The 21,339-nt window shown below is 62.1% G+C and overlaps 9 protein-coding genes across 11 annotated transcripts in view; 4 read left to right on the forward strand and 5 right to left on the reverse strand.

Moving 5' to 3' along the window:
- H696_01029 (hypothetical protein) overlaps window positions 1-1,953 on the reverse strand; it is a 2,452-nt gene extending 499 nt beyond the window's left edge. The window contains exons 1-5 of the mRNA XM_009494914.1: window positions 1,656-1,953; window positions 1,409-1,533; window positions 1,054-1,293; window positions 320-883; window positions 114-180 (exon numbers count right to left, since the gene is read on the reverse strand). Of these exons, the coding sequence (XP_009493189.1) occupies window positions 114-180; window positions 320-883; window positions 1,054-1,293; window positions 1,409-1,533; window positions 1,656-1,775 (1,116 nt within the window). The 5' untranslated portion in view covers window positions 1,776-1,953. The remainder of the gene's footprint in view (window positions 1-113; window positions 181-319; window positions 884-1,053; window positions 1,294-1,408; window positions 1,534-1,655) is intronic.
- Window positions 1,954-2,462: 509 nt separating this feature from the next.
- On the forward strand, window positions 2,463-3,430 carry H696_01030 (hypothetical protein). The gene is made up of 2 exons (XM_009494915.1): window positions 2,463-2,663; window positions 2,800-3,430. The coding sequence occupies exons 1-2, from the start codon at window positions 2,480-2,482 to the stop codon at window positions 3,168-3,170; spliced, it is 555 nt and encodes a 184-aa protein (XP_009493190.1). The 5' UTR covers window positions 2,463-2,479; the 3' UTR covers window positions 3,171-3,430.
- A 42-nt stretch (window positions 3,431-3,472) lies between these two features.
- Window positions 3,473-4,306, reverse strand: H696_01031 (hypothetical protein). The gene is made up of 3 exons (XM_009494916.1): window positions 4,023-4,306; window positions 3,812-3,911; window positions 3,473-3,715 (listed from the first exon to the last, which is right to left on the reverse strand). The coding sequence occupies exons 1-3, from the start codon at window positions 4,188-4,190 to the stop codon at window positions 3,651-3,653; spliced, it is 333 nt and encodes a 110-aa protein (XP_009493191.1). The 5' UTR covers window positions 4,191-4,306; the 3' UTR covers window positions 3,473-3,650.
- Window positions 4,307-4,703: 397 nt separating this feature from the next.
- On the forward strand, window positions 4,704-6,140 carry H696_01032. Of its 2 annotated transcripts, XM_009494918.1 has the most exons (5): window positions 4,704-4,829; window positions 4,912-5,030; window positions 5,136-5,610; window positions 5,718-5,822; window positions 5,911-6,140. In XM_009494918.1, the coding sequence occupies exons 1-5, from the start codon at window positions 4,784-4,786 to the stop codon at window positions 6,027-6,029; spliced, it is 864 nt and encodes a 287-aa protein (XP_009493193.1). In that variant the 5' UTR covers window positions 4,704-4,783; the 3' UTR covers window positions 6,030-6,140. The 2 variants fall into 2 exon arrangements, with proteins under 2 accessions (XP_009493193.1, XP_009493192.1); XM_009494917.1 differs by having other exon boundaries at window positions 5,718-6,140.
- A 678-nt stretch (window positions 6,141-6,818) lies between these two features.
- Window positions 6,819-8,568, reverse strand: H696_01033 (60S ribosomal protein L10a). Its single transcript, XM_009494919.1, has 2 exons — window positions 8,483-8,568; window positions 6,819-8,165 (listed from the first exon to the last, which is right to left on the reverse strand). Exons 1-2 carry the CDS (start codon window positions 8,485-8,487, stop codon window positions 7,520-7,522), a joined length of 651 nt encoding a protein of 216 aa, XP_009493194.1. The 5' UTR covers window positions 8,488-8,568; the 3' UTR covers window positions 6,819-7,519.
- Window positions 8,569-9,386: 818 nt separating this feature from the next.
- H696_01034 (hypothetical protein) lies at window positions 9,387-12,728 on the reverse strand. The gene is made up of 3 exons (XM_009494920.1): window positions 11,207-12,728; window positions 10,920-11,063; window positions 9,387-10,815 (listed from the first exon to the last, which is right to left on the reverse strand). Exons 1-3 carry the CDS (start codon window positions 12,512-12,514, stop codon window positions 10,153-10,155), a joined length of 2,115 nt encoding a protein of 704 aa, XP_009493195.1. The 5' UTR covers window positions 12,515-12,728; the 3' UTR covers window positions 9,387-10,152.
- On the forward strand, window positions 9,496-9,849 carry H696_01035 (hypothetical protein; the record flags this gene model as incomplete). The annotated part of the gene is made up of 1 exon (XM_009494921.1): window positions 9,496-9,849. One exon carries the CDS (start codon window positions 9,496-9,498, stop codon window positions 9,847-9,849), a length of 354 nt encoding a protein of 117 aa, XP_009493196.1.
- Window positions 12,729-14,892: 2,164 nt separating the features above from the next.
- On the forward strand, window positions 14,893-18,760 carry H696_01036 (hypothetical protein). The gene is made up of 5 exons (XM_009494922.1): window positions 14,893-15,380; window positions 15,510-15,717; window positions 15,830-16,135; window positions 16,262-16,420; window positions 16,620-18,760. Exons 1-5 carry the CDS (start codon window positions 15,243-15,245, stop codon window positions 17,552-17,554), a joined length of 1,746 nt encoding a protein of 581 aa, XP_009493197.1. The 5' UTR covers window positions 14,893-15,242; the 3' UTR covers window positions 17,555-18,760.
- H696_01037 lies at window positions 17,678-21,020 on the reverse strand. 2 transcript variants are annotated; one of them, XM_009494924.1, is made up of 7 exons: window positions 20,991-21,020; window positions 20,673-20,843; window positions 20,518-20,552; window positions 19,939-20,432; window positions 19,517-19,794; window positions 18,819-19,390; window positions 17,678-18,682 (listed from the first exon to the last, which is right to left on the reverse strand). In XM_009494924.1, the coding sequence occupies exons 4-7, from the start codon at window positions 20,418-20,420 to the stop codon at window positions 18,008-18,010; spliced, it is 2,007 nt and encodes a 668-aa protein (XP_009493199.1). In that variant the 5' UTR covers window positions 20,421-20,432; window positions 20,518-20,552; window positions 20,673-20,843; window positions 20,991-21,020; the 3' UTR covers window positions 17,678-18,007. The 2 variants fall into 2 exon arrangements, with proteins under 2 accessions (XP_009493199.1, XP_009493198.1); XM_009494923.1 differs by lacking the exon at window positions 20,673-20,843.
- Window positions 21,021-21,339: the final 319 nt, after the last annotated feature.

The raw sequence follows: 21,339 nt of genomic DNA on the forward strand, positions 1-21,339 counted from the left end.
GAGAGAGAGAGAGAGGGAGAGGGAGGGAGAGAGCAATGGAGGGGGGGCATGAGACGCATGCGTCAGTGAATGAAAAGAGGAATACAAGCGCGGAATCACATGGCTGAACGCACGCTCCAGTTGACTGAATTCATCTCACGGCGGAGTTGCTCCATGATGCTCTGACGCCTTGCGTTATCACTAGGGAGGGGAAAAGATGCACAGAGAGAGAGAGAGAGAGAGAGAGAGAGAGAGGGATGCGGGGTGGGGATGGATGAGCAACCGAGTAAGTGGGCGAGTGAAACAAAAGGTGCGAAAGGGCCGGGATGAGCACACGCACGACACAACACGCCGGCGCTTGACCTCCAGGTCCTCCTCCAGAGCGGTAAGGCTGGCACGCTCGCGCGTCCGGCGCTCGGTTTCCTGCTGGAGATCTGCCTCGAGAGTTTCCTGGCGCGCCTCAAGTTGACTGATGGCCTCATTGAGTGCCGCACGATCATCACCAAGCTGGCGGAGATCCATATCCAGCTCCTGGATCTGCCCCTCGAGCTGGGCGGTTCGGCCTTTGGCGGCGATGAGGCGCTCATGTGCGGCCACTGCACGTGCGGCGACAGCCTCGCGCTGAGCAAGAGCATCGAGGTCCTCACGCAGCTGGCCATTTCGCCGAGTAGCCACTGCCAGAAGTCGCTGCTCTTGAGCAAGCTCTCCCCGCAAGCGGATGCACTCAACAAGGGCTTGGGCGCGATCCAACTCGGCCACCCGTTGGTCCCGCTCGGCACGCAGCTTGGCCACCTCAGCCGACCGAGCATTCAACCGCTCGACAGCCTGGGGCATGTCGGCGTTCTCGCGGTCGATTTCCCGACGCAGAGCATCAGCCTCGGCCCTTTCGCGCTCGATGGCCGCTCTGTCGGGCCGCAAATAGCCAACAACCACGAGGAATGAGTGAAGGCGAGCCTGTGTTAAAAAGGTGAAAGGGAAGAGATCGGAGGAAAGACAGACCGAGAGAGAGAGAGGGAGGGAGGGAGGGAGGGAGAGTGATGGGAAGATTCGCATGTGGGGCATGGGAGGACGCACTCGGTTGAGAGCAGCTCCTCCTTCTTCAGTCGGAGCTGCTCTTCGGCTGCCTCCTTCTCCGCACGCCTCTGGGAAATGGTGCTGGCAACGGGGCTGAGTCGCTCCTCGCACAGAAGATGATACGAGTAGAATGTCACCAGACGAGAAAGGTTGGAATGGACGCGCTCGGGCTTGGGGGCGGGCCCGAATAGGTCCCGCATGGAGAAGTCATCTACGCCGGAGATAACCATGACCTCGATGCTATTGCCCCGCAAGAGGAGTCACATCGACATGATGAGGGTCAACATCAAGCGAGAGAGCCAAATGAAAGAGACCGGGGCAGGGGAAGGAATGGTGGGCATTTTGGAGGCCGTACACCATGCGATTGAAAGCCAGCTCGCGGGCAGACTCGCTGGCCTGTGTGCCGATTTTTGACCGATCAACATAGCGAAGAGCGGTGGTGAACTCTTCATACACTCGCCGAACTTGGTGAGTTGTTGGCTGGAGAGGAGGAGCAGAGGACCCAGTAGGGGGGGGGGAGGGGACAAATTGAGAGCGATGTTCGTGAGACAGGAGCCCCATGATCGGGGACGGGGCAGAGAGGGACAGGGAGAAGCCCATACCTTGCGAATGAGATCCACTGTAACTTGGAGATCTGGGAAGTGTGTCCCCAGGAAGTTGATAATGTAGTCGATTTGCAACCGGCGGTTTCCGGGTGGCTGCCGGCCGTCTGGGCGCAGCATGGCGAAGAGTGGCGAAAGGGGGGCGAGGGGTGCCTGCTGGTGGCGACGATGTCTAGCCTGAGGCGATGCGAGGAGGGATGGCCTCGAAGAAACAGTGAAGCAGAAATGGACAGTTGATAAGGCGACGGATAGATGTAGAAGAGGGGGGAGGTGGAGGAAGGGGGAGAGAGAGAGAGAGAGAGAGGGAGAGAGGGAGAGAGGGGGAGAGAGGGAGGGGGGAGGGAGATCGTGTCAGATCCGGAGGTGAGATGCCCAGGAGGCAAGGAACTCCGGCGCCCGAAGCGAGTCCCCTTCAAGAGCCGCGACGCCGATCGAGCGGATTTCAAAAAGTCGCCCAGGCCAACGGTCAAGTGCCAACTCTCGTCATTTCTGTCCCGCGCGGGCCTCCGCCATTCTCGCGGTCCCGCCCCCGGCACATGGGGTCCTCTTCGAGCGGATCGAGCCCCTCCATTTCGCCCCTCCCCGCCCGCTCCCAGTGCAGGACGGGCAAATGGGCTCGAGAATCTGCGAGGGGTATTTGACGCACCGCTAGCCGGCATTTTTTTTTCGGGCCAGTATTCGGCATCCTTCCCCTTCCTCTCTCCCACACACGCACATACACACGCCATACCCCTGCCCTGTGCTGCTCCTGCGTGCACTGTCCCCAAACACACACACACACACACACACACACACACACACACACTCCAGACGTACCCCTTGCCATGTCGTCCATCATTCCGCCCTTCACCGCGGAGCAGCGCGAGAACTTGCTGGCCGAGGCTGTTGGCCTGGTCTTCAGCTCTTGGTCTCTCCTGCAGGTGGCTGTCGCCAATGAGTGGGGCGGCCACGAATCGCGCGAGAAGGCCGAGTGGCTGGAGGAGGTCCTCGTTGAGTTTGTGACCACCAGTACGTCGTAGCAGCAGGCCGATGCCCTCTATGTGCCCGCCAGGGGGGAAAAAACACCGAAAACACACCCAGTCGCCTGACTCTCTCTCTCACACACACACACACACACGCATGTGCATGTTGCATTTTTCAACAGACAAGCAGATCGAGCAGTTTGACGTCGAGGACTTCCTGTTTGACATTCTCGGCGAGGAGTTCTCCTGTGTGGCGGAGGACGGCTCGGTGGAGGCCGTCTCCAAGACGGTTTGCAAGATCTGGGACGAGCTCAAGGAGGACACTCTTACCGGACTGGAGGGCCTGCGCGCTCGGGCGCCGGCCGCTGCGCGCGTCGTCGCCCAGGCCATCCAAACCACCGAGATCCAGGACTCAGACTCGGAATCTGATGGTGATGATGAGGAGACCGAGGGTGATGACATCCCGGTGGAGGATGCCAAGCCGCCTCAGCGCCCGGCTCCCGATGTCGATGAGGATGGCTTTGAGCTGGTCACTAGCCGTCGTCGTCGGTGAAAATGCCATGAAAAAATGGCGGAGACGGGCAGAGGACTTGCCCTCGGTGTGGAACCACGCTTTAGCATGTGCATGTGTGGATATGAGAATGTACCAGCCCACCGGGACACTGGGTGCCAGTGGCCAGATCAGCAGGATATATATATATATATACGCGCGCGCGCGCGTGTGTGTCTCTCGGAAAACGCCTCTTGTGGTCGATCCTCTCCTGTCGTCTCCTGACAATACATATGACCTTTTCTGTGGAAAACTGAAAGCCCTGGGGAACTTTTTCAAGCCATGATGAAAAAGGAGAGAGAAACTTTGCGAGGGGGTCTTTATTCTGGGAGCTTTTTTAACGGATTTTTCTTGGAGGGGTTTTCTTGGATCGGACGCGCCTATATACCTTTTCGTACACATACACACACATATATGTATATACGCTCAGACATACATACATGTGTGAGTAGACAGGTAACAGGTGTACAAGGCGTGGGGCATTTAGACATGGAAGAGGTTGGGGAACTTGGGGATAATTTGCAGCAGACTGTTGAAGTTGTCCATGTCTGAGGAGACGAGGGAGACGGAGGAGAGGGCATGGATTCGGTCAGCAAAGGCCCTGTGAGTGAAAAGGGAGAATCGACCTTGATTCAAGCGCGTACCGAAGTCGTCCCCGAAGGAGGTGATCGACAACTCGCGGATAGACTGATCCGGCTGCACAGTGCCGATAACCTCGATGAACTTCGAGTCCACCGGGGTACCCTTCGTAGGAGGAGAACGCCGAGCCAAAGGAGAGTGCACTGGTCAATGAAAAAAGAACCACCAATCCAGGAGACCCAAAGACAAAGGAACAGGGGAGGGGGGGATACGCACAGACTGCAGGATGATGATGACCTCACCGCCGTCGGGAGCGGCGAGAACTGCCGTGTGACCGGGGTTGGTACGGATCACCTGTCCCACAAAGCGGACATTGCGATCAACGTACTTGGACAACTGGCTGCGGCCAACGCGGGCAATCACGAAGCTATCGGAATCGGACATGACAGAGGGTGGGAGAGTAAAAAAAAAAGGGGGGGAGGACAGGTGCGCCTGAGAAGGGGGAGGCCGGTGGGAGAGGGAGGGGAGGGTGGAACGATGTCGGATCCCATTTCGACAGGGGATCAAATCCGGACCTTTCCCTTAAGTACCTCCCTTGGTCGACTAACACTCGGCCCCGGCCCTCCGGGGCCGCCTGACACGCTTGCCCATGCCGCCCAGGCTGACACTGCTTGGGAGCCCGGGCGGAGGCAGAGGGCACGGAAAATGGCCCCAAGATGCGCCTCTGAGAGTTCAAGCTGGGGAACGGTTATGGTGGCGCCACCCTACCATTGGCACTTGGGCACTCTCCCCCTCGATCTTGCACCGTGCCCTTTTACCCCCCCCCCCCCCTCCAGCGTGTGATCTTTCTCACTTGGGGAAGGAAACAAAGCCGCCCCTCGTGGTGCCCCCATTGAGGCGATTGATTGGCCAGCTCACTCCTCTCTGATGTGTTCCCCCTCTCCGCCCGCCCTCCCTCCCTCCCTCCCCCCCCCTCAGTGACCTACATACGCTCGCCCCTTCGTGTGCAATCCCACACGGCATCCCGCCCGGCGACCATGACCAATTTCCGTGGCGTGCTCAACAACCCCGATCCATTGAACAGTTTCGTCCCCTGAACCATGCCTGTTTGTGCTGTCGCGCGATGCCGATCACTCACGCACTTCCTCACATCGGGCCTCGCCAGAGGTTCTCTTCGCCCTACGGGACATCGGTCGAACTGTGTCCATCTTTTTCTCGTCGCACGAGACAACCATCTACTCGCTGGAGAAAGCTGGTGTTCGTGCGGTTGCCAAGTTTCATCCTGTACGCAAATGGCCATGCCCCTGCCCTGCTCCACTGTCACCTCTCCGGGATATCGCGACCTCCTTCGCATGCGCCGGTGCTTCCTAACCACTCCTCCCTCCCCAGCAAGAGCTCTTCAGCTCTTTCCAGCTGATTGACTGTCCTGGAGGCGTGCTGGCCGTCGAGGCATCCTGTCAGGATCTTCTGGTGGTTCTCCAATCATCACTTCACAGTCGGCGTTCTTGCACCATACAACTCCAATGGCAAGGACATCAGCTGCTCATGCACTTCACCATCCAAAAGGACAGCCTGGTGTCGGCCAATGGGGCAGAGCGCCTGCGCACCGTGACCCACAGTGTGCCAGTGTATTTCTGGGACGCCGAACGGTGCCTTGCCTTCGCGTCGTCCCTCCCGGAACCATACCCCGAGATCTCGTTCGAAAGGGAGGATCTGGCCGTCATGAAGCAGACAATCGACAAGCTTGCTCGGCTGGACCGATATGTCGAGCTCTCGCTCCGGGAGAGCGGGTGTCTGTACCTGGCCTCGCGCAATCACCACGTCATGGTGCAGGTCATTTTCAACATCAAAAATCAGGCCTATGGTGCGCGAACGGGAGAAAGGGAGGCACAGGCTCTCCCCCTGTCGCCTGACCATGATCGCGGTCACTTACCGTGAATTCCCCCCCCCCCCCCTTGCCCGCCCTTCCAGCCGAAGACATCCCACAGCATCAGGAGTACTCCCTGACGCTGGATGCTCGGGATTTGCAGCGGGTTTTCAGCTCAACATACGTTAATCCGCATAAGCTGGTCTTCGGTTCGTGGCCCTGCTGCCGACATCTCCCTCCCTACAGCCTCCTCCCTATCCTCCTTCGCACCTTTGACTGACAATTTCGCAATCGCAGAACTCCAGGGAGACATGGCTGTCATTACGGCGGTGGTGGAAGACGAGTTTCTCACGCGAAGCTCTCAACTCGAGCGGCTACGCTATTTCCTCCCTGTTGCCTCGCCGGATGCCCAATAATAGCATTGGCCTGCTGGCTTGTCCTCGTGCACACTTCCGACACCCCCCGCTGGAATGCGAGGGCGGGGCCAAGGGAGGGAGAGCGATCTCAGGAGACTGGGTGAATTGGTGCTGATCCAGACAAATCCCAGTAGCTGAGATAGCAGGGTAAGGAACTCATGCCGTAGTGGAGGGATCGTCGTGGGCCTTAAGGAACACCTCCGACTGGTAGTCTGTTCTCACTCGCAGGTGCATACATACAGAGGGGGAGGGAGAGAGGGAGGGAAGGAGGGAGGGAGAGAGAGAGGGAGGGAAGGAGGGAGGGAGAGAGGGAGGGAAGGAGGGAGGGAGAGAGAGAGAGAGAGAAAGAGAGAGGAGGGAGGGAGGGAGAGAGGGAGGGGGGGAGGGAGGGAGAGAGATGTTACTCCCTCGGAGACACACCAACATGGTGGCGTTGAGAGGAACACACCCAGGGAGGGGCCAGGAGGAATTGTGGGCTGTTTTTTCGGAATAGCATTTCCGAGTTCTGAGATCGTGAGACACCTCTTGACTGATGGTGGGTTTCCAGAAGGGAAGCACCATGCACAAGAACGACGCCCATGACACTACGCCCCACCCCTCCCGAGGAGCCCAAGAACACCACATGCCGGCGAGCAGGCCGCCCCCGGTCCCCTGCAGCGCCCCCCCCCCCTCCCCGCCCACCACACCCAAGTATGCGCGGGGCCAAGGGAGGAAAGACGAAGGAAGGGCAACCGCCCGCTCCCCTGGCCCCCCGCCCCCTCCTCTCACCAATGACAACTCGCGATTTTATCCCCGAGATGTATTACTACTAAAGCCAAAGCAAAATCTCAGCTCCCAAGCAGGAGGGGGGAGGGAAGGCGGTGAAAGACACGCACACCTTGCCAGAGAAAGGCAAGTGTGTGTGGCACACACACACACGCTCCACTCTCGACGCGCCCTCCTGTTGGTGATGCGGTGAAGTACGCAGAGTATGGATGTTTGGTGGGCAAGAGAGAGACACAGCAAGAAGGACACAGAGGAAGAGAAGGAAACACACGCGTTGATGCACACGCGCACACACAAACACAACACAGAAAGAGCGGCACAGCCACGAATGGCATGGACACACGCCCTCCCCGGCCAAAGAAGGACAGATTCACGGAGTGATATTGCATCCAAGCGCGTGCGCGCACACACCTACACACGCACGTGCGGCCATCTCGGTGATCATATCTTCTGCATCACTCAGACCCACGCGCGCGCGCAGAGGGCACAGCACATCGTCGCCAAGGACGACATGGAGAGGGGAGAAGGTGGCAGGGGGGGGAGAAAAGAAAACGGGCTCCGAAGGGGCTGCCCCCTTCTCCTACCCGCAAGAGCGCGAGAGAGAGAGAGAGGAAGAGCCCTCCCCGGGGGCGTCGCACACGCATCAGAACTCCCCCCCTGTCACCGGAGAAAAGGGCCCTCCCCAGGACAATGGCGACAAGCGCGCACCGACAATGCGAGCACACTTAGTAGACACGGACGGGCTTGCCCATGGTGGACTTGATGTACAGGGACTTGACGTTCTGCCAGTTCTTCTTCAGCAGGGAGACGAGGAAGTTGACGGCCAGGGCAATGTTCTGGACGATGTCCTCAGCCTCCATGGTGATGTTGGCAATGGGGACACCCAGGCACAGAACCTTCTTGAGCTGGAACTTGATGGTGCACTTGGTCTCCTCGACCTTGGCGAGCAGAGAGTCGGTGTTGGTGACCGGGGCAGGGAACTTACCAGCCTTGGAGAGACCAGGGCCGAGGATACGAGGGAGCTGCTTGATCAGAGACTCGGAAGACAGGAAAGCATCGTAGCTCTTGGCCAGGATCTTGATCTGCTTCTTGTTGCGGTTGAGCTTGCGCAGGTCCTCGATGTTCATGCTGGGGAGGCCGGCCTCGTTGGCCTGGTCCTGGTGGGCAGCATCAGCCAGAATGCAGACGGTCATCTGGGGGCGGGGGGCGAACGGCAGGCGGATGGTGCCGGAGAAGCGCTTGTCCTTCTGGGGGTCGTAGTTCTTGAGACCGATCTGGAGCTCGATGGTCTCAGTGAACTTGCGCTGCTTGGTCTTGGAGCCCTCAAGGACCTCGTTGACGTTCTTGAGGAGGTTCTCACGCGAGATCTTGCTGTGGAAGGCGTGCGCGCACACGAAGCCAGTCACATCGGGCAGGGGAGGGGAGGGGGACAGCGAGAGAGAGAGAGAGAGAGGAGGGGGGAAGGGAGGGAGAGGCGAGCGAGGAGAGTCAGTAACAGGGGGAGGCGCGCACACGCGGGGAGCCGAGAGAGCGAGGTGCCCAGTCCAGCGCGCGCCCCGTGGCGCGCATTCGGAAGAGGTCAGAGAGGACCGCGCGTCGGATGCGGTCTGCATCCGACAGACCGAGGGGGAGAGGACATGCGGCGCGGGAGGAGAGGCGAGGGGGGAGAAGACAAAGGAAGGACTAACCTCATGGTGGCACTACTTTCGGATTGACGGGGAAAACAAAACGAAAGGAATAGGCCGATCCCTGGGAGGGGGGGGCAACAACAGCGGTCCCTCTTGGGGACGCCCACACGCCGCCACTGCCTGGCGGGCAGGCCCACCCCACTACACACGTACATCCCTCCTTCCCCCGGCCCCAGCTCCCCCCATATGGTCCCTGCCCGCGGCCTCCAGGGCCGCCCCCCCCCCCCCCCGAACGAGGTGACGACCGACCGCGCGAGGCGCGCGGGGGCCGCACCATGTGTGGGCCCTCCTCCCTCCGCATGCCCCTTCCCCCCTCCCCGCCCATCGTGGGCACAGTCTCACCGCCCCCCCCCCCCGGGTGAGGACCCTCCTCCATCCCGAAGGCTCGCCTGCACCCAACACGCCCCCCAGCCCCTCGGCTTCGCCCACGCGAGAACCAGGTTGGCTCGGCCCAGTCCCGGGCTCCTCGAGCTTGGTCCCCCCCGCGCGCGCATGCACGGACTTGACAGGGGGGGGGGGGGGGGGCGGAACCTGGGCCCAGGCGGGTGCGTGGCAACCAGGAGACAAAGATCCGTTGGCACATGACCCCCCCTCCGGAAAAGCTGACCACTGTCGGGCATTCTGCTTACTGTCGCTGGCAGTGGATATATCCTCGGGGATTATTTTACTCTTCATTAGCTGATGCTTTGCACATGCCGATTTGTGCCTGCGGCGCGTGATCGAGCACGCCGCGTCACTTGCTCCTGGATGCCATCTCAACGATTGCCCGTTGTGCCCCGGCCTGTATTTTCCCCGATGTCCCCTTCGGACCGGTCCCCGCCCTCTGCCTGCGGTTCAGGGCGCCGGTCTTTTCGGCGCGTTTCCCCCAACTCCCCCGGCCTGGGGCCGATTTTCCAGCCCCTCCCTTCCCCCTGCCTCCAGCCCCACCCACTCACCTCCTCAGCCTCTTGCCTACACCGCCTTGGAGCATCGCCCCCCTCCCCCCTCCCCCGCCGGCCCAAGTACTCGCAATCATGGCCCTGGTGATTGATGAGCATATGCTCATGCACTTCTCGAACTGGGCCTCAGTCCTGGTGTTGGTGCTCTGCCTGGTGTATACCTTCCTGTCGGTCAATTCCGGCGCCGACGAGGCCGGATCTTGCGACCGAGGCAAGATCGATTCGCATCCGGTTTTCCGCTACGTCCCTCTCTCGGGTGCCAAGCGGGCCGCCACCCCCGCCGGCAACGCCGCCTCGGGCAGTGGTCCGGCCTCGGCTGCGGCCATCGCCTCCGGCACCACCGCCGCTACCACCACCACCTCGAACGCGACCCCTGCTGCCACTCCGGTGGCTGAGCCCTCCCCCGGCCCCCGGCGCCGGCGGAACTGATCCCCTCCCCTTTTCTTTTGTACACTTATCCTCCTCTCCCCCTCCCCCCCCCTTGCCCTTCTCCCTTCTACTCCTCGACCGCGCCTGGGGGAAGCCCCCCAGCCGCGCGCCAACACACTCTCCTCAGTTATCTCCCCGTCCTTTCCTTCCTTTCATCACCCAGCGCGCAAATACATTGCGGCCATTGCCCTCTCTACTACTCCTGAGCCCCGCCATGGTGACACAAACAGCAGCGGATGCTGGCCGACAAACAAGGACAGTTATATTCCTCACTCAGAAGAACCCTCCCCCCCCCAGCACGTTTCACGGCCCAGGGGGCAGCCGTTGAAGGAGCGCAGCCTCCAGCTCGGCCAGACGCTGCTCCTCGGCGCGAAGAAGCTCATACTCCCGGAGGAGGGCCGCCTCGGCCTGCTGGGGGGTTGGCGCTTCGGTCATGTCCTCACTCCCGGACGTCCAGAGGATTGTCCGCTCAGGCGTCCCCCCCAGCGAGGCCAGCAATGCCTGCTCGTCAACCAGCGGCGCCGAGAAGAGCATCATTTGGTCGGATTGCTGCTGGGGGGCTGCTGCCGGCCCCGGTGCCGGGATACTTGCCGAGGTGGACACCAGGCCCCGGGGGCCGGTGGGTGTTCCGGCGCGCGACAGGCTGATCGACGAAAGGATATTCAGCGACCCGGCCGAGGAGGGCGAGCTGAAAGAAGACCCATTCGTCTGACCGGTGCCCAGTAACCGCGGGGGCGTGGTAATGGTGGCCAGGCTGGAGGCAGATGCAGTCCCGTCCCGATCGGGTGGGGAGGGAGGTGATCCGGGGCACCGGGACTCCTCGCGCAGGCTGGTGGTCCCGGGTGGCCGTCTGGGGGTGAGCGACACGCGCCCTGCTGTGGCCTTGCGCGCCGGCGAGAAGGGCGCTCGGTACTGGCCGGAGGAGTTCGAAGATACAGGCCGCGGGCCATCCAACCGGCGAGCACGCTATGTCCAGCCGCGAGCGACGGCAGCATTTAGGGGTCAGAAAAAAAAACGACAACAGCCCCAACAATACAGGTCGCCACACCGAGCGGAGATTCGATACGTACAGCCATGGGCAATGGTGCTCCAGAGCCCCGGGGAGAAGGGGGCACAGCACGTCCAGTGAATCGGGTATTCTGGACTGCGGCCACCGGGGCCAGTGCCGATACCCAAAACCGATGGGCTGGCGAGGCTGAAGCAGCCTCTTCGTGCTGTGTAGGCGCAAAGGAAAGGGGGAGGGGGGATGCCGTGGGCCAGGATGATGGGAGGAGGGTGATCTTAGTGGGCTGATCAGTCGAGAGGTGAGCCGGCAGGCTCAAAACACACACACACACACACACACACACACACGCACCTGAATATCGCCCGCGGAGGTGTGCATAAAGGCAGGGTCGGAATTCAGCCACTCAAGAGCCTGGTCCACCACAGCCGACGGGGCACCCCCCCGGGACGCCACAGGGGGGCGTACCCCGAGCGGTCGAGCCGTGGCCGGGCGTTCGCCAGGGCGCGGCCGGGCAGCTGCCGTGACGGCAAGCGGTGCTCCCCGGCCTCGGGGCCGTGGTGGAGTAATCGGAATTGTGAAGGTAGAGCCACCGCTGTGGGGTGTCGTTTCGGGCCGGCCGCCAGGCGCCCGAGCCGGGGCCGGCAGTGGTGCCAAGGAGGACAGAGCACCCGATGCCGCGGAGGAAGGAGGCATGGCCTGCGGGGCCCTGGGGCGGGCCGGTGCCCGGGAGGGAGTCGCCTCCACGGCATTGCCACTGGGCGTGGCGGTGGAAACTCGCCCGGAGATCGATCCGCGGGGTGTTGGTTGTGGCCCACGCCGGGTGCCGCTGACAGCAGGGGCCGGCTCGGCTGCTTGCATGGTCCGCGTGCGTCGTTGGCGCAGCTCATCCGAGCTAAAGTTGAAGGGTGTCACAACGGTCGGCAGCCGGCGGGGAGTCGGCTGACCAATGGCAGGACCCATGCCAGGGCCACTGGCCCCGCCCGTGGGAGTCTCCTCACATGCGGAGACGCGGCCGGTGGCCGGCCGGGCCCGCTGGCAGGGGGCCGGCGTTTGGGGCCCGGTCATGGGGATTCTGGTGCTGGGCCGACTCGGTCGGCTGGATGTCTGGAGCATCTTCAGTGCCGGCGTCAGGCCAGTATGCCCGCCATTTGATGCCGGACGACGGAGGAGACCTCGCTCATTCGAGGGCGAGAGTAGCGACCCGGCGGCAGCCGACGGCTTCCCGGCCCGCGGCCGACTTATCGGTGATCCTGGCGAAGAAAGCACCCCGCTTGTGGTGGCCGCCGCGGCCGCCGCGGCCAACGATCGCAGGGGAAGTGTGTTTGGGAGTTCCGGTGCTGGGGTAGCTGGGGGCGAGGAGCGCCGCGAGCCGGGTGGTCGGGACTCCGGCGGTGTAAACGCCCCCACCGAAAATGTGCTTGCAAAGCTTGTTGCTGCTTGCCCCGAACGAGCAGCACCGACAGGCGCAGGGGTAGAGGCATCCATCAGAGGAGCGGACTGGCCCCGGGTCGGCCGCACAGCCGATCGGCTATTGGCGGCCTGCAGGGGGGCAGTCGCACCTCGACTTGGGGCCGGGGTCGAAGGGGCGACGGTGCCCCCGGCATAGGTTCGCCCCTGGGAGAGGGAGGAAAAGGAGCGAGCATGGAAGGATGAATCCATGGCCAGCGGCGGGGAAAAATAGGGGGGGAGGAGGGGGCAAAGGCAAATGCCCGCAGGGGGAGGCTGGTCAGGGGGCGGCGAACACCGGAATCAACAGAGCCCTGGTGTCCGAGCGGGGTGCATGGCTCGGGGCGGATGCGTGTGGGGTGAAATGGGTGGGAGGGCAGGAGGGTGCAGGGGGTAGATGGGGGGGGGGGACAGAGGGAGGAGGAGAATGACTGTCCTGTTGGCCGCCCACTCACATCAAGCACACCCTCTGAAGAGGCACCGTTGTCGGGAAAGGAGATCGCCAGATCTGTGCCTTGTCATCCGGAGGGGAGGAGCCCGGGGGCGGTGGCATCCTCCACGGGCGGAGCCGGGAGATGTGGCCGGCAAATGGACACTTGCCCGGGATCGAGTGGGAATTCAAAAGTGTAACGAGCTAGCGAGTGACATGCATGTGATCAGCACCAGGACAAAAATGTCTCTCTCTTACCCCACGATCCCATTCTTGCCCGAGCTAACGGGTGTGCTCTTGTTGGTACAACCAAGAGTGGGTAGAGGCCATTTCGGGCGGCGTGTTAGCCGGCGCCTCTGACTGGAAGAGTCGCGGGTAACGCGCACGCATCCTCCAACCGGCGTCCGGACTAACGCCCGCCCCATGGCCAACAGGTTTGCCTGTGTCAATTGTCCCTCTCCCCCTGGCACTGCATTTCTCATTGATGCGGGTATCCTCGGAGACGGCTTGGTCGTCAAGGCCGCCGGGGGGGGGTGGGGGGGGGGGGGGGGGGGATGCCATCCAAACGACGAGGCGCCCCATGTTGATTGGGCAGAAAGAGTGCCTCGCTCGTGGTTGGCCGCCTCCCGGCCGTGTTCGATCCTCTGCCTTGTGAGGTGGAAATGGTTCCGCTCAGCTGTGGGATTAACTGACATAAAGGGTGAGGTGGATAGTCCCCGGATGGGCATGTCTGGTGTCGACTAAAGCACCATGGCAGAGCGGAGAACAGGGGTCTCTGGCAGCCTGAGTGAGGCAGGCACCATAGCTCCTTGACAGGGGACCGTGGGACGCCTTGGGCAATGGGAAGTGTCTCCCCGGATCAGTTCAAGTTAATCCACGCCGGCCCTTCATCCAGGGCATCGAGATTCGTAACTTGCTTTTCACGAACTCGCGGATAGTTGCGCCCCGGACAAAGACCGAGCCGCGGGGCTGGGAAAATACCTTGGTAGCGGAGAGGAGCGAACGAGACTTCACCGGGTCTGTGCATCACCCGGGGAGCCTGCCCGGTGGTGGCCAAAATCCAAGGCAGATGCAAGGGGCGAGGAGCCTGCGAGGGAGCGAGGAGGGCCGTAAGAGAGAGAGGCAGAGGACAGTTACCTTCAACCATCCCTTTCCGGGGGGGGGGGCGGGCGTTTAACTTGCGGGGGCTTCGGCCCCCCCCCCCCCGGGCCGAGGGCCAGGACGGGGATACTATTTCGTCCCCAACCGGGCGGTCAGGGCGCCAGTGTGTGCCAAGCCAGGCCGCCTCCCTCGGCGGAAGCACTTCGTCGCGGATTTACCTTCCTGGGGTATTCGTCATGGGCCTGCTCTTTTCTCTCTCTCTCTCTCTCTCTCTCTCTCTCTCTCGCCTTTATGGCCGCCTGCAGGTCGTGGCAGGGCTCTGGAAGTGACGGGGGCCTTCCGCAGGTCCCTGTGAAAAGAAAGGACTCGCAGTCCCGGAGCACCACGCGCTCGCGGGCAGACCCACTTTAGCAGGGCCAGCTCGCCCCCCGTTGCTGGCCAGCGTGCCCGGAGGTTCGCCCCCTCGGGCTCCCGCCCAGGGGTGGGGCCTCCAGCCACCTGCGCGCCGACTGCAGTCCGCTGGCACTCGCCGGCCATTCTATTGCTGGCCCCGATCTGGGCTGCCGCGTGAGGGGGACCTTTATTTCCTAGGCCCTCCCACCCCCCGGGGTGTCCTGCGGGTGCGTCCTCCCCCCCCCCCTCTCCCAGCATGGGCGCCCGCCCCCTGAGGCTTTGTTCCCTCCCAGTCCACGGAGGTGGTAGCCCTTTCCGAGGCACCCCTGCCCGGCAAGGACAACACGCCCGTCCGGCCCGGAATCAAAAAAACAAACAACCATTCGCACCCCCCAACGCCTCCAGCCACGTCCCTGGCCCGAGGGGCGATCTCCTCGTGCTGGAATGCCCTTGGCCCCTGGCGGCGGCTGGTCCCCGCCCAACGTGCTGGCTTAGCCCCCCCCCCCCCCCACTCCCACCATCTTAGGGACCGGCAATCTGTGCCCCGCAGCCAGGCATCAGGGCTTTCACGCGCGCAGCTGGCCTAAACAGTTCGCCCGCCTTTCGATTGCGCTCCCAGGAGGAGGTCCCTTGGCCTGGTCCCTCTTCAAAAGCACATGGTTGCTCCGGCCTGGCCACCTGCCCCAGAGTCCGGGCGTGGAGGCACCTGGGCATGATCGCGGCTCCCATTTGCGTTTCTCCTCGGCCCCCGGCTGTCGGGCGCGTGGCAGGGGATCCCCACCACCCTGGCATTTGCGTCCGACCCGGCGGAGGGTCGCCGAGAACGGAGGATCTGCCCCCCTCCAGCTGCCAAACTCCCGAGAGCTCAGGGGAGGTGTGCTCAAGGGACACCTGCGCATCTCGTGGCCGATCACAGCACCTGGCACCACCCTCTTTCCCTTCTTCCCCTCTCTCTCTCTCTCCCCCTCCTTCCCGGTGTCCCGATTTCCACCTCCCCTCACTCCCATCTCCACATAGATGTCGGCCCTGCAGATCTTGCAAGAGGCCCTGGCCTCGGCATTTGCCTCACCCATCAAGACGGCCTTCACCGTGGTGGCCCTGCTGGGGGCCTACCTGATCCTGTCCATCGTGAATGTCTACCGCCGCGCTTATCATGTCCGTCCCCGACCCATCCTTTTGGCTTTCTCCGCCTGGTTTCTGTCTCCGTCTGTATCCCCTCTCCTCCTCCCCCCCCCCTGTCTCGCTTGCCTGCTGACACTTTCTCTCTCTGTTTATCGCCCACAGAAATATGCCTGCCTGCAGGACATGCCCGGCCGGCCCCAGTGGCCAATCATCGGATCGATCATCAACATCCCGCTGGACCCTCTCAAGCGTGAGGAGTCCTTCAACAAGCTGGCTCGCGAGTATGGCCATCATGGAGTCTTGCAGTTCTGGAACGGCCCCATTCCCGGCGTGGAGGTCCTCGCGCCGGATACCATTCGTGCAGTATTGAGTGCGCCCGCCCCCCCGCCCCCCCCTGTCCATGCTTCTACTTTGCCTTCATCTGCCCGCATGCGTTCCCATTCTACTCCCTGCACCGGTTGCTGATCCTTTTTTCTGTCAAGGCGCCGCGCGCGAGCACCACGCTAAGGGATACTTCTACCGACTGCTGGAGCCCTGGCTTGGCGGAGGCCTCCTGCTGCTGGACGGCGATGAGTATCGAATTCACCGCCAGTGGATCTCACGTTCCTTCCATGTGGACTTCTTGCGAACCTCCTTCCTGGAGGTGATGCTCGAAAAAACCGACCTGCTAGTCGAGCGCATTACCAAGCACATCAAGGACTCGGGCGAGCCCTTCGATGCCTTCCAGTGGCTGTCCGAGACATCCATGAACATCATTTGCCAAACGTCCATGGGTTTGAATCTGCAAAGTGCGTCCCCCTCCGGCGTCCCCAGCTCTCCGTGTCATACATTTCCTGGTCTGCTACTAATATCTGAGTCTCCTGCCTCCTCCTCCCTCGCCCCCCCCCCCCTCCCCTCCTGGCTGTCTCTTCCAGCCGAGACCATCTCCTCGCAAGCCAAATACAAGGAGGCACTGGAGTTTACGAAGAACATGTTCTATGCGCGGGCCTTCAATGTGCTCATGCACTCGGACACGATTTTCCACTATTCCAAGCTTGGCCGGGAGTTCCGAGGCCATCTCGCCACGATTCGCTGTACGTCCTCCCTGTCAGTGCCCCGTCCTCCCTTTTGAGGGGGCGGAGAGGGTCGTGACTTAAAGGGGGGATCTCCTTTTCCCCCACTCCCTCCCGCATGTGTCTCCCTCCATCCCTCCCCCCACCCCCCCCCCCATCCTCCTATCTCTCACTCACTCACTCTCTATCCCCTATATCCCTCTCGCCATCCTGTGTCTAGCCTTCTCAAATGAGCTCATTCAGAAGCGTCGCAAGTTGCTCGAAGAGGGCAAGGTTGAGGTTGTTCTTGGATCGGCCTTCTCCATGCCTAGCGACCTGGACAGCGATGCCGGAGCCACGGGGCATGGGGCTGACAACTTCGGCCTTGCCGGCCCCTCCTCGCCTCGGCGCCGCCATCGCATGACCCTACTTGACAGTTTGCTCATGGAGCAGAAGCGCTGTGCCGATCCCGCCACTCGGGATCCCGGCGAAACGCCCCTGACCGATGAGCAGCTTCGTGTGCATGTGGACACCTTCATCTTCGCCGGGCATGATACCATTGCCACCTTCGCTGCGTGGGCACTCTACTGCGCGGCCAAATACCCCGAGGCCACGGAGCCGCTGCTGCGTGAGCTCGATGCCTTTTGGCAAGAGCTCGGATCCTCGGACCCCGATGGCACCGGGACCGGGCGCTCGCCGACCATGGCCGAGCTGAACGAACTCCGCGAATTGGACATGTTCATCAAGGAGGTCATGCGCCTTTACCCCTCGGCGCCGCAGATTAGCCGCATCATCTCCCGGGATATCGAGCTCCGTGGACACCATGTGCCGGCCGGGACCTCATGCAACATCCAGGTTTGGGCCCTCCACCGGAACCCCACCTACTGGCCGAACCCGCTGAAGTTCGACCCCACTCGCTTTTCTCCGGAGAATTCCGCCGGTCGCGACCCCTTCGCCTTCATCCCCTTCTCGGCTGGAGTTCGGAGCTGTGTCGGGCGCAAATTTGCCGAGCTTGAGCAGCGCGTCCTAGTTGCTCGGCTTCTGCATCAATTCCGCTTCAAGATGGCCCCCGGGCGCGAGCATGTTGTCGGCCAGCCGCGGCTGGCCCTCAGCCCGATCGGCGGTATTCATGTTCTGGCCTTCCCGCGGGAGCCCGGCAGCCCGGCGGTCCAGTAATCTCGCCGACTTTCTCCTGGCATTCGTGCTCAGGCGGCCGGAGGTGGACCATCTCGTCTTCGGTCATCCAGTTCTTCCTTCTTCTGTGGTCCCCTCCTGTTCAGCATGCACATCAAATACACGCGCCAAACGCCGGTTCATATCCCATTCTCGATGCTACGCGCTCTTCCCCCTCCCCTCCCCCTGCTTCCGACTCTTCCCCCGTGCTTCATCACTTCCCAGCCCCCCCCGAGCGCGTGCCGCAAGCAGGCCAGGGGAAAGGAAGGCGTTTGGCGCGATCCCCCCCCCCCCTGCGCTCCTCCTCCTCCCCTCGCCACACACGAGCAACAAGATGGACAACATGAACAAACGCAACCCCAACGCATGACAGGCTTGACAAGGATGGAGACACACAGCCATGCATGCGTGTGTGTGCGCGCGCGCGCCTGAATCTATTCCCCGAGCTGGAAGAGCTCATGGTGGCGGAAGGAGACGGTTCATCTCATCGCGTAGGCTGTCAATGAAAATGCGTTGCTCGGAATTCATCTTCCGGATGTACTTCCAACTAAAGGTACTCAGCCCGGAAGACCCGGCCCCATCGAAGGAGCTGGTCGAGCCCAGGAGCGGCGAGTAACCTCCTCCCGCTCGGCCACACGTGGTCCCAGCCAATAGTGACAGACTCGAGGACGAGCCGAGAGACGAGCCAGCGCCCAAGGGGGAGAGGGCGTCAGTCGAGCCGGCACCAGGCATGCTCGGTGACGCGACGCCGACATCCAAGTCCAGAGGGGACCCCAGCGGTGGCCGGGGCGCCGGCTGACTGGCGGCATTATGCAGCACCAGCGACCGGAATTCCTCGGAAGTGAAGGGCGGCATGGCGCTATCGGTCCAGAGGACACCGGAAGAATGGATAGGGGCCACGGCCGGCGCCGACAAATCAATATCATGCCGGGGCTTCGATGCATCGAAGGCCACCTCTGCCGTCAGGGGAGCCGTATGCTCCAGCATGGCAAGCTGCTGTAGCCGCATGCGTGCGCGCTCCACATACGGCACAGCCGCCTTGAAGATGGCTTGCATGTTGGTGTAGAAGCTAATTCGCTCGTTGGTGCGATCACTGTTGGCGATGTTGTCGAAGTCGAACCAAAGGATTCGCTGAGCACACAAAAGAAGGCCCGAGCCAAGGGGAAAGAGGGGAGAGGGAGAGAATGCCGGCAGGACCGGGGGTGTCAGCATAGAAGAGGGGGGGGGGGGACATGGCTGGCGAAGGGGAGTGACATGTGAAACGCACGCGGATCTCCTTCCGTGTCATTTGGGCCAGGCAAACACTCTCGGGCAGGCCGGACACAAAGTAGTAGCGTGTGTTCATCTTGTGTAGGGCGCTGCTGCTGCTGCTGCTGCTGCTGCCACCACCGGCACCACCACTGCTCGCGGCACTGCCGGCTGGGGCACCGACACTGGCACCGGTGCTGGTGCCGCCAGCACCGCCCCCACTGGAGGGCGAATGGCTGCCAGGACCAGAGGCAATCGCCGGGGCGCCCGACGTCATGGTTGGGACCTGGGAAATGTCCAGGTAGCTGGAATGCACGGCGATATCAAAGAGGTCGATGCCGAGTTCTTCCTCACCCTCACGCACTGAGCAATGGACAATGTTCTCGCCCTCATTGAGCTTGCCTCGGGGCAAAGCCCAGCAGGAGCTGTTGTACGACTCGACCATGAGCACATACTTGAGGGTGTGATCGAAAACGAAGAGGCCCGCACAGAAGATGCGGAACCGGTATGTTCGATGGAAGTTCAAGATGAGACTGAAGAGATTTTGCGTGGCCAGATGTAGCTGAAGCAGAACCGGGTCATAGTGCGAAACTGATGTTTCCCAGCAGGGGCGGGGGGGGGGGGGGGGATGGGGGTCAGCGGGAGCCGTCAACAGGCAAAAAGTAAGGCCGAGAGGGTGCCCAAAATATGGCCAAGAGCGGAAGGGCAAGGACATACTCAGCTCGAGGATTGTCTCGAAAGAGCGATTGGTTTTCATGAATTCCACCACTCGCTTCTCGGGATTGTGATACAGGACATCAGCGCGGTGGTTGGTGCTTTGCCAGGCCTCCGGCGTGGCAGGCTTTAGGATACTCCGCTTCGGCGAGACCAGGTAATCAAACATCTGCAAGTTCTCCGGCATGAAGTCGAAATAGTCCCAGCTCGCTTGTTCAATGGAGAAGCCCAAGCGATTGAGGTCGACAAATTCCGATGATGGGAGTGTGTACATGTGGCGACTGGAGATTTTGACAAGGGGGCTTGCAGGTCAGGGATGGGTGAAGAGGGATGGACTGGGCGGCCGGAAGCCCGGGGAGATAGGGGCAGAGAGAGAGAGAGCACGCGCGCGCGGGAGAAAGAGACAAAGGCAGGTAGATACGCACGTCATGTTGCTGACCAGCATGTCCTGGCTGTAGAAGAAATCAAATTGATTGACCTCCCAGGTAGAAGAGAGGGCCAGAGTGGCCAAGCCTTGGATGTCATCGCCGGCCAGGTCGCAATGGGCCTCATCGGCGAAGAGGAACTTAGATGGGGCTGCTCGGCGCCCGGCCTGAGCCGATGCATACTGGCTGCCACCCGAGCCGGGTCCAGCCATGCCCTTGGGGGGACGTTGATTGGCTTTCGGCTTCTTATTCTTCGGACGTTTGGGGTTTGCACCAGACGGAGTGATGCTTGGGCTGGGAGCCGCGGCGGGGGCCGCCGGGCCCCCGGCAAAAAGGGCAAGCACAGCGGAGGATGACTCGGCTGGCGACCGGGCACTGGAGTGGGAAAGGTAGCCGCTGCCATCAGCCGCCAAGGGCGAGGCCCTCCCTTGGCCGGGATTATGACATGTCAGCGGGGGATCTGAGAGAGATGAATGTGGCATGCTCCTGCAGATCTGGATTGGAAGGAGAGTCAGTAGGAGTCAGGCGGTGCTCGGCGAAATGCAAGCAAGAGAGGAGCCAGAGCGTGTGTGGGCGCACTGTTGGCCATAGACTCGGACGCAGTCACAGGGAATCTGGGTGTTGCAGTTGGCAGCATTGTCAGGAGCAGGGGGGGGGGGGGGGGGGGGGGGGGGGGGAGGGGTAAGGCGTCGATTGGCGGTATCGAAGGGGGAGAATGGTGGGGAGGCGCATACCCCTGTCGTCGCAACGAAAAGAGGAGTGGAGGAGGAGGAGGATTTGGGATGCCCACGCGTGGCCGCGAGAGGGGGAGGGAGAGAGAGAACAGGGAGGAGCAGGGGAGGAGGCAGAGAGGGGGTGTTTCGAGAGGAGAGGGGGGATCGCTGCACTTTCACGGGGATGTGGAGCTTTGTGGAGTTGGACAAGGGGGGAGGGGGGGGGGAAGGAGGACATGAGAAGGGAGATTAGGTTGCTTGCGTTGGACATATGGGATAAAATGGGAGAAAGGAGGGGGGAGGGAGGAGAAAGAGAGTAAAGCGGGGGGAAGGTCTTACCAGGAGCGAGGATGCAGGGGGTGAGTCGATGGGAAATTGCGGGATCGCCCAGGCGCCTTGGGGTCCGGTGCCGGCACTTCAATCGCCCCTTCGGTTACCTGGTGCTCGGCGGGAATGGCAACACCCCAGGCCGTTGCCGTGGTTTGTCCAGAATCAGTTCCTTCCCTCGGTGTTGGCCTTCCCACGCAAACATACGTGTCTCGCACCCCATCCCGCCTCCCCCCCGCCCCCCCCCTCCCCCCCGCCGCCGCCGCCGCCCCGGGGTGTGCTGGGCCTCCTTCAGACTGGGTCAGCGCTCTGAACAGTGTTGCGTCCACACTCCCATGCAGCAACACAATCGAGGGGGGGG

This window comes from Fonticula alba, assembly GCF_000388065.1.
Source record: "Fonticula alba strain ATCC 38817 unplaced genomic scaffold supercont2.2, whole genome shotgun sequence".
Classification (NCBI taxonomy): domain Eukaryota; order Rotosphaerida; family Fonticulaceae; genus Fonticula; species Fonticula alba.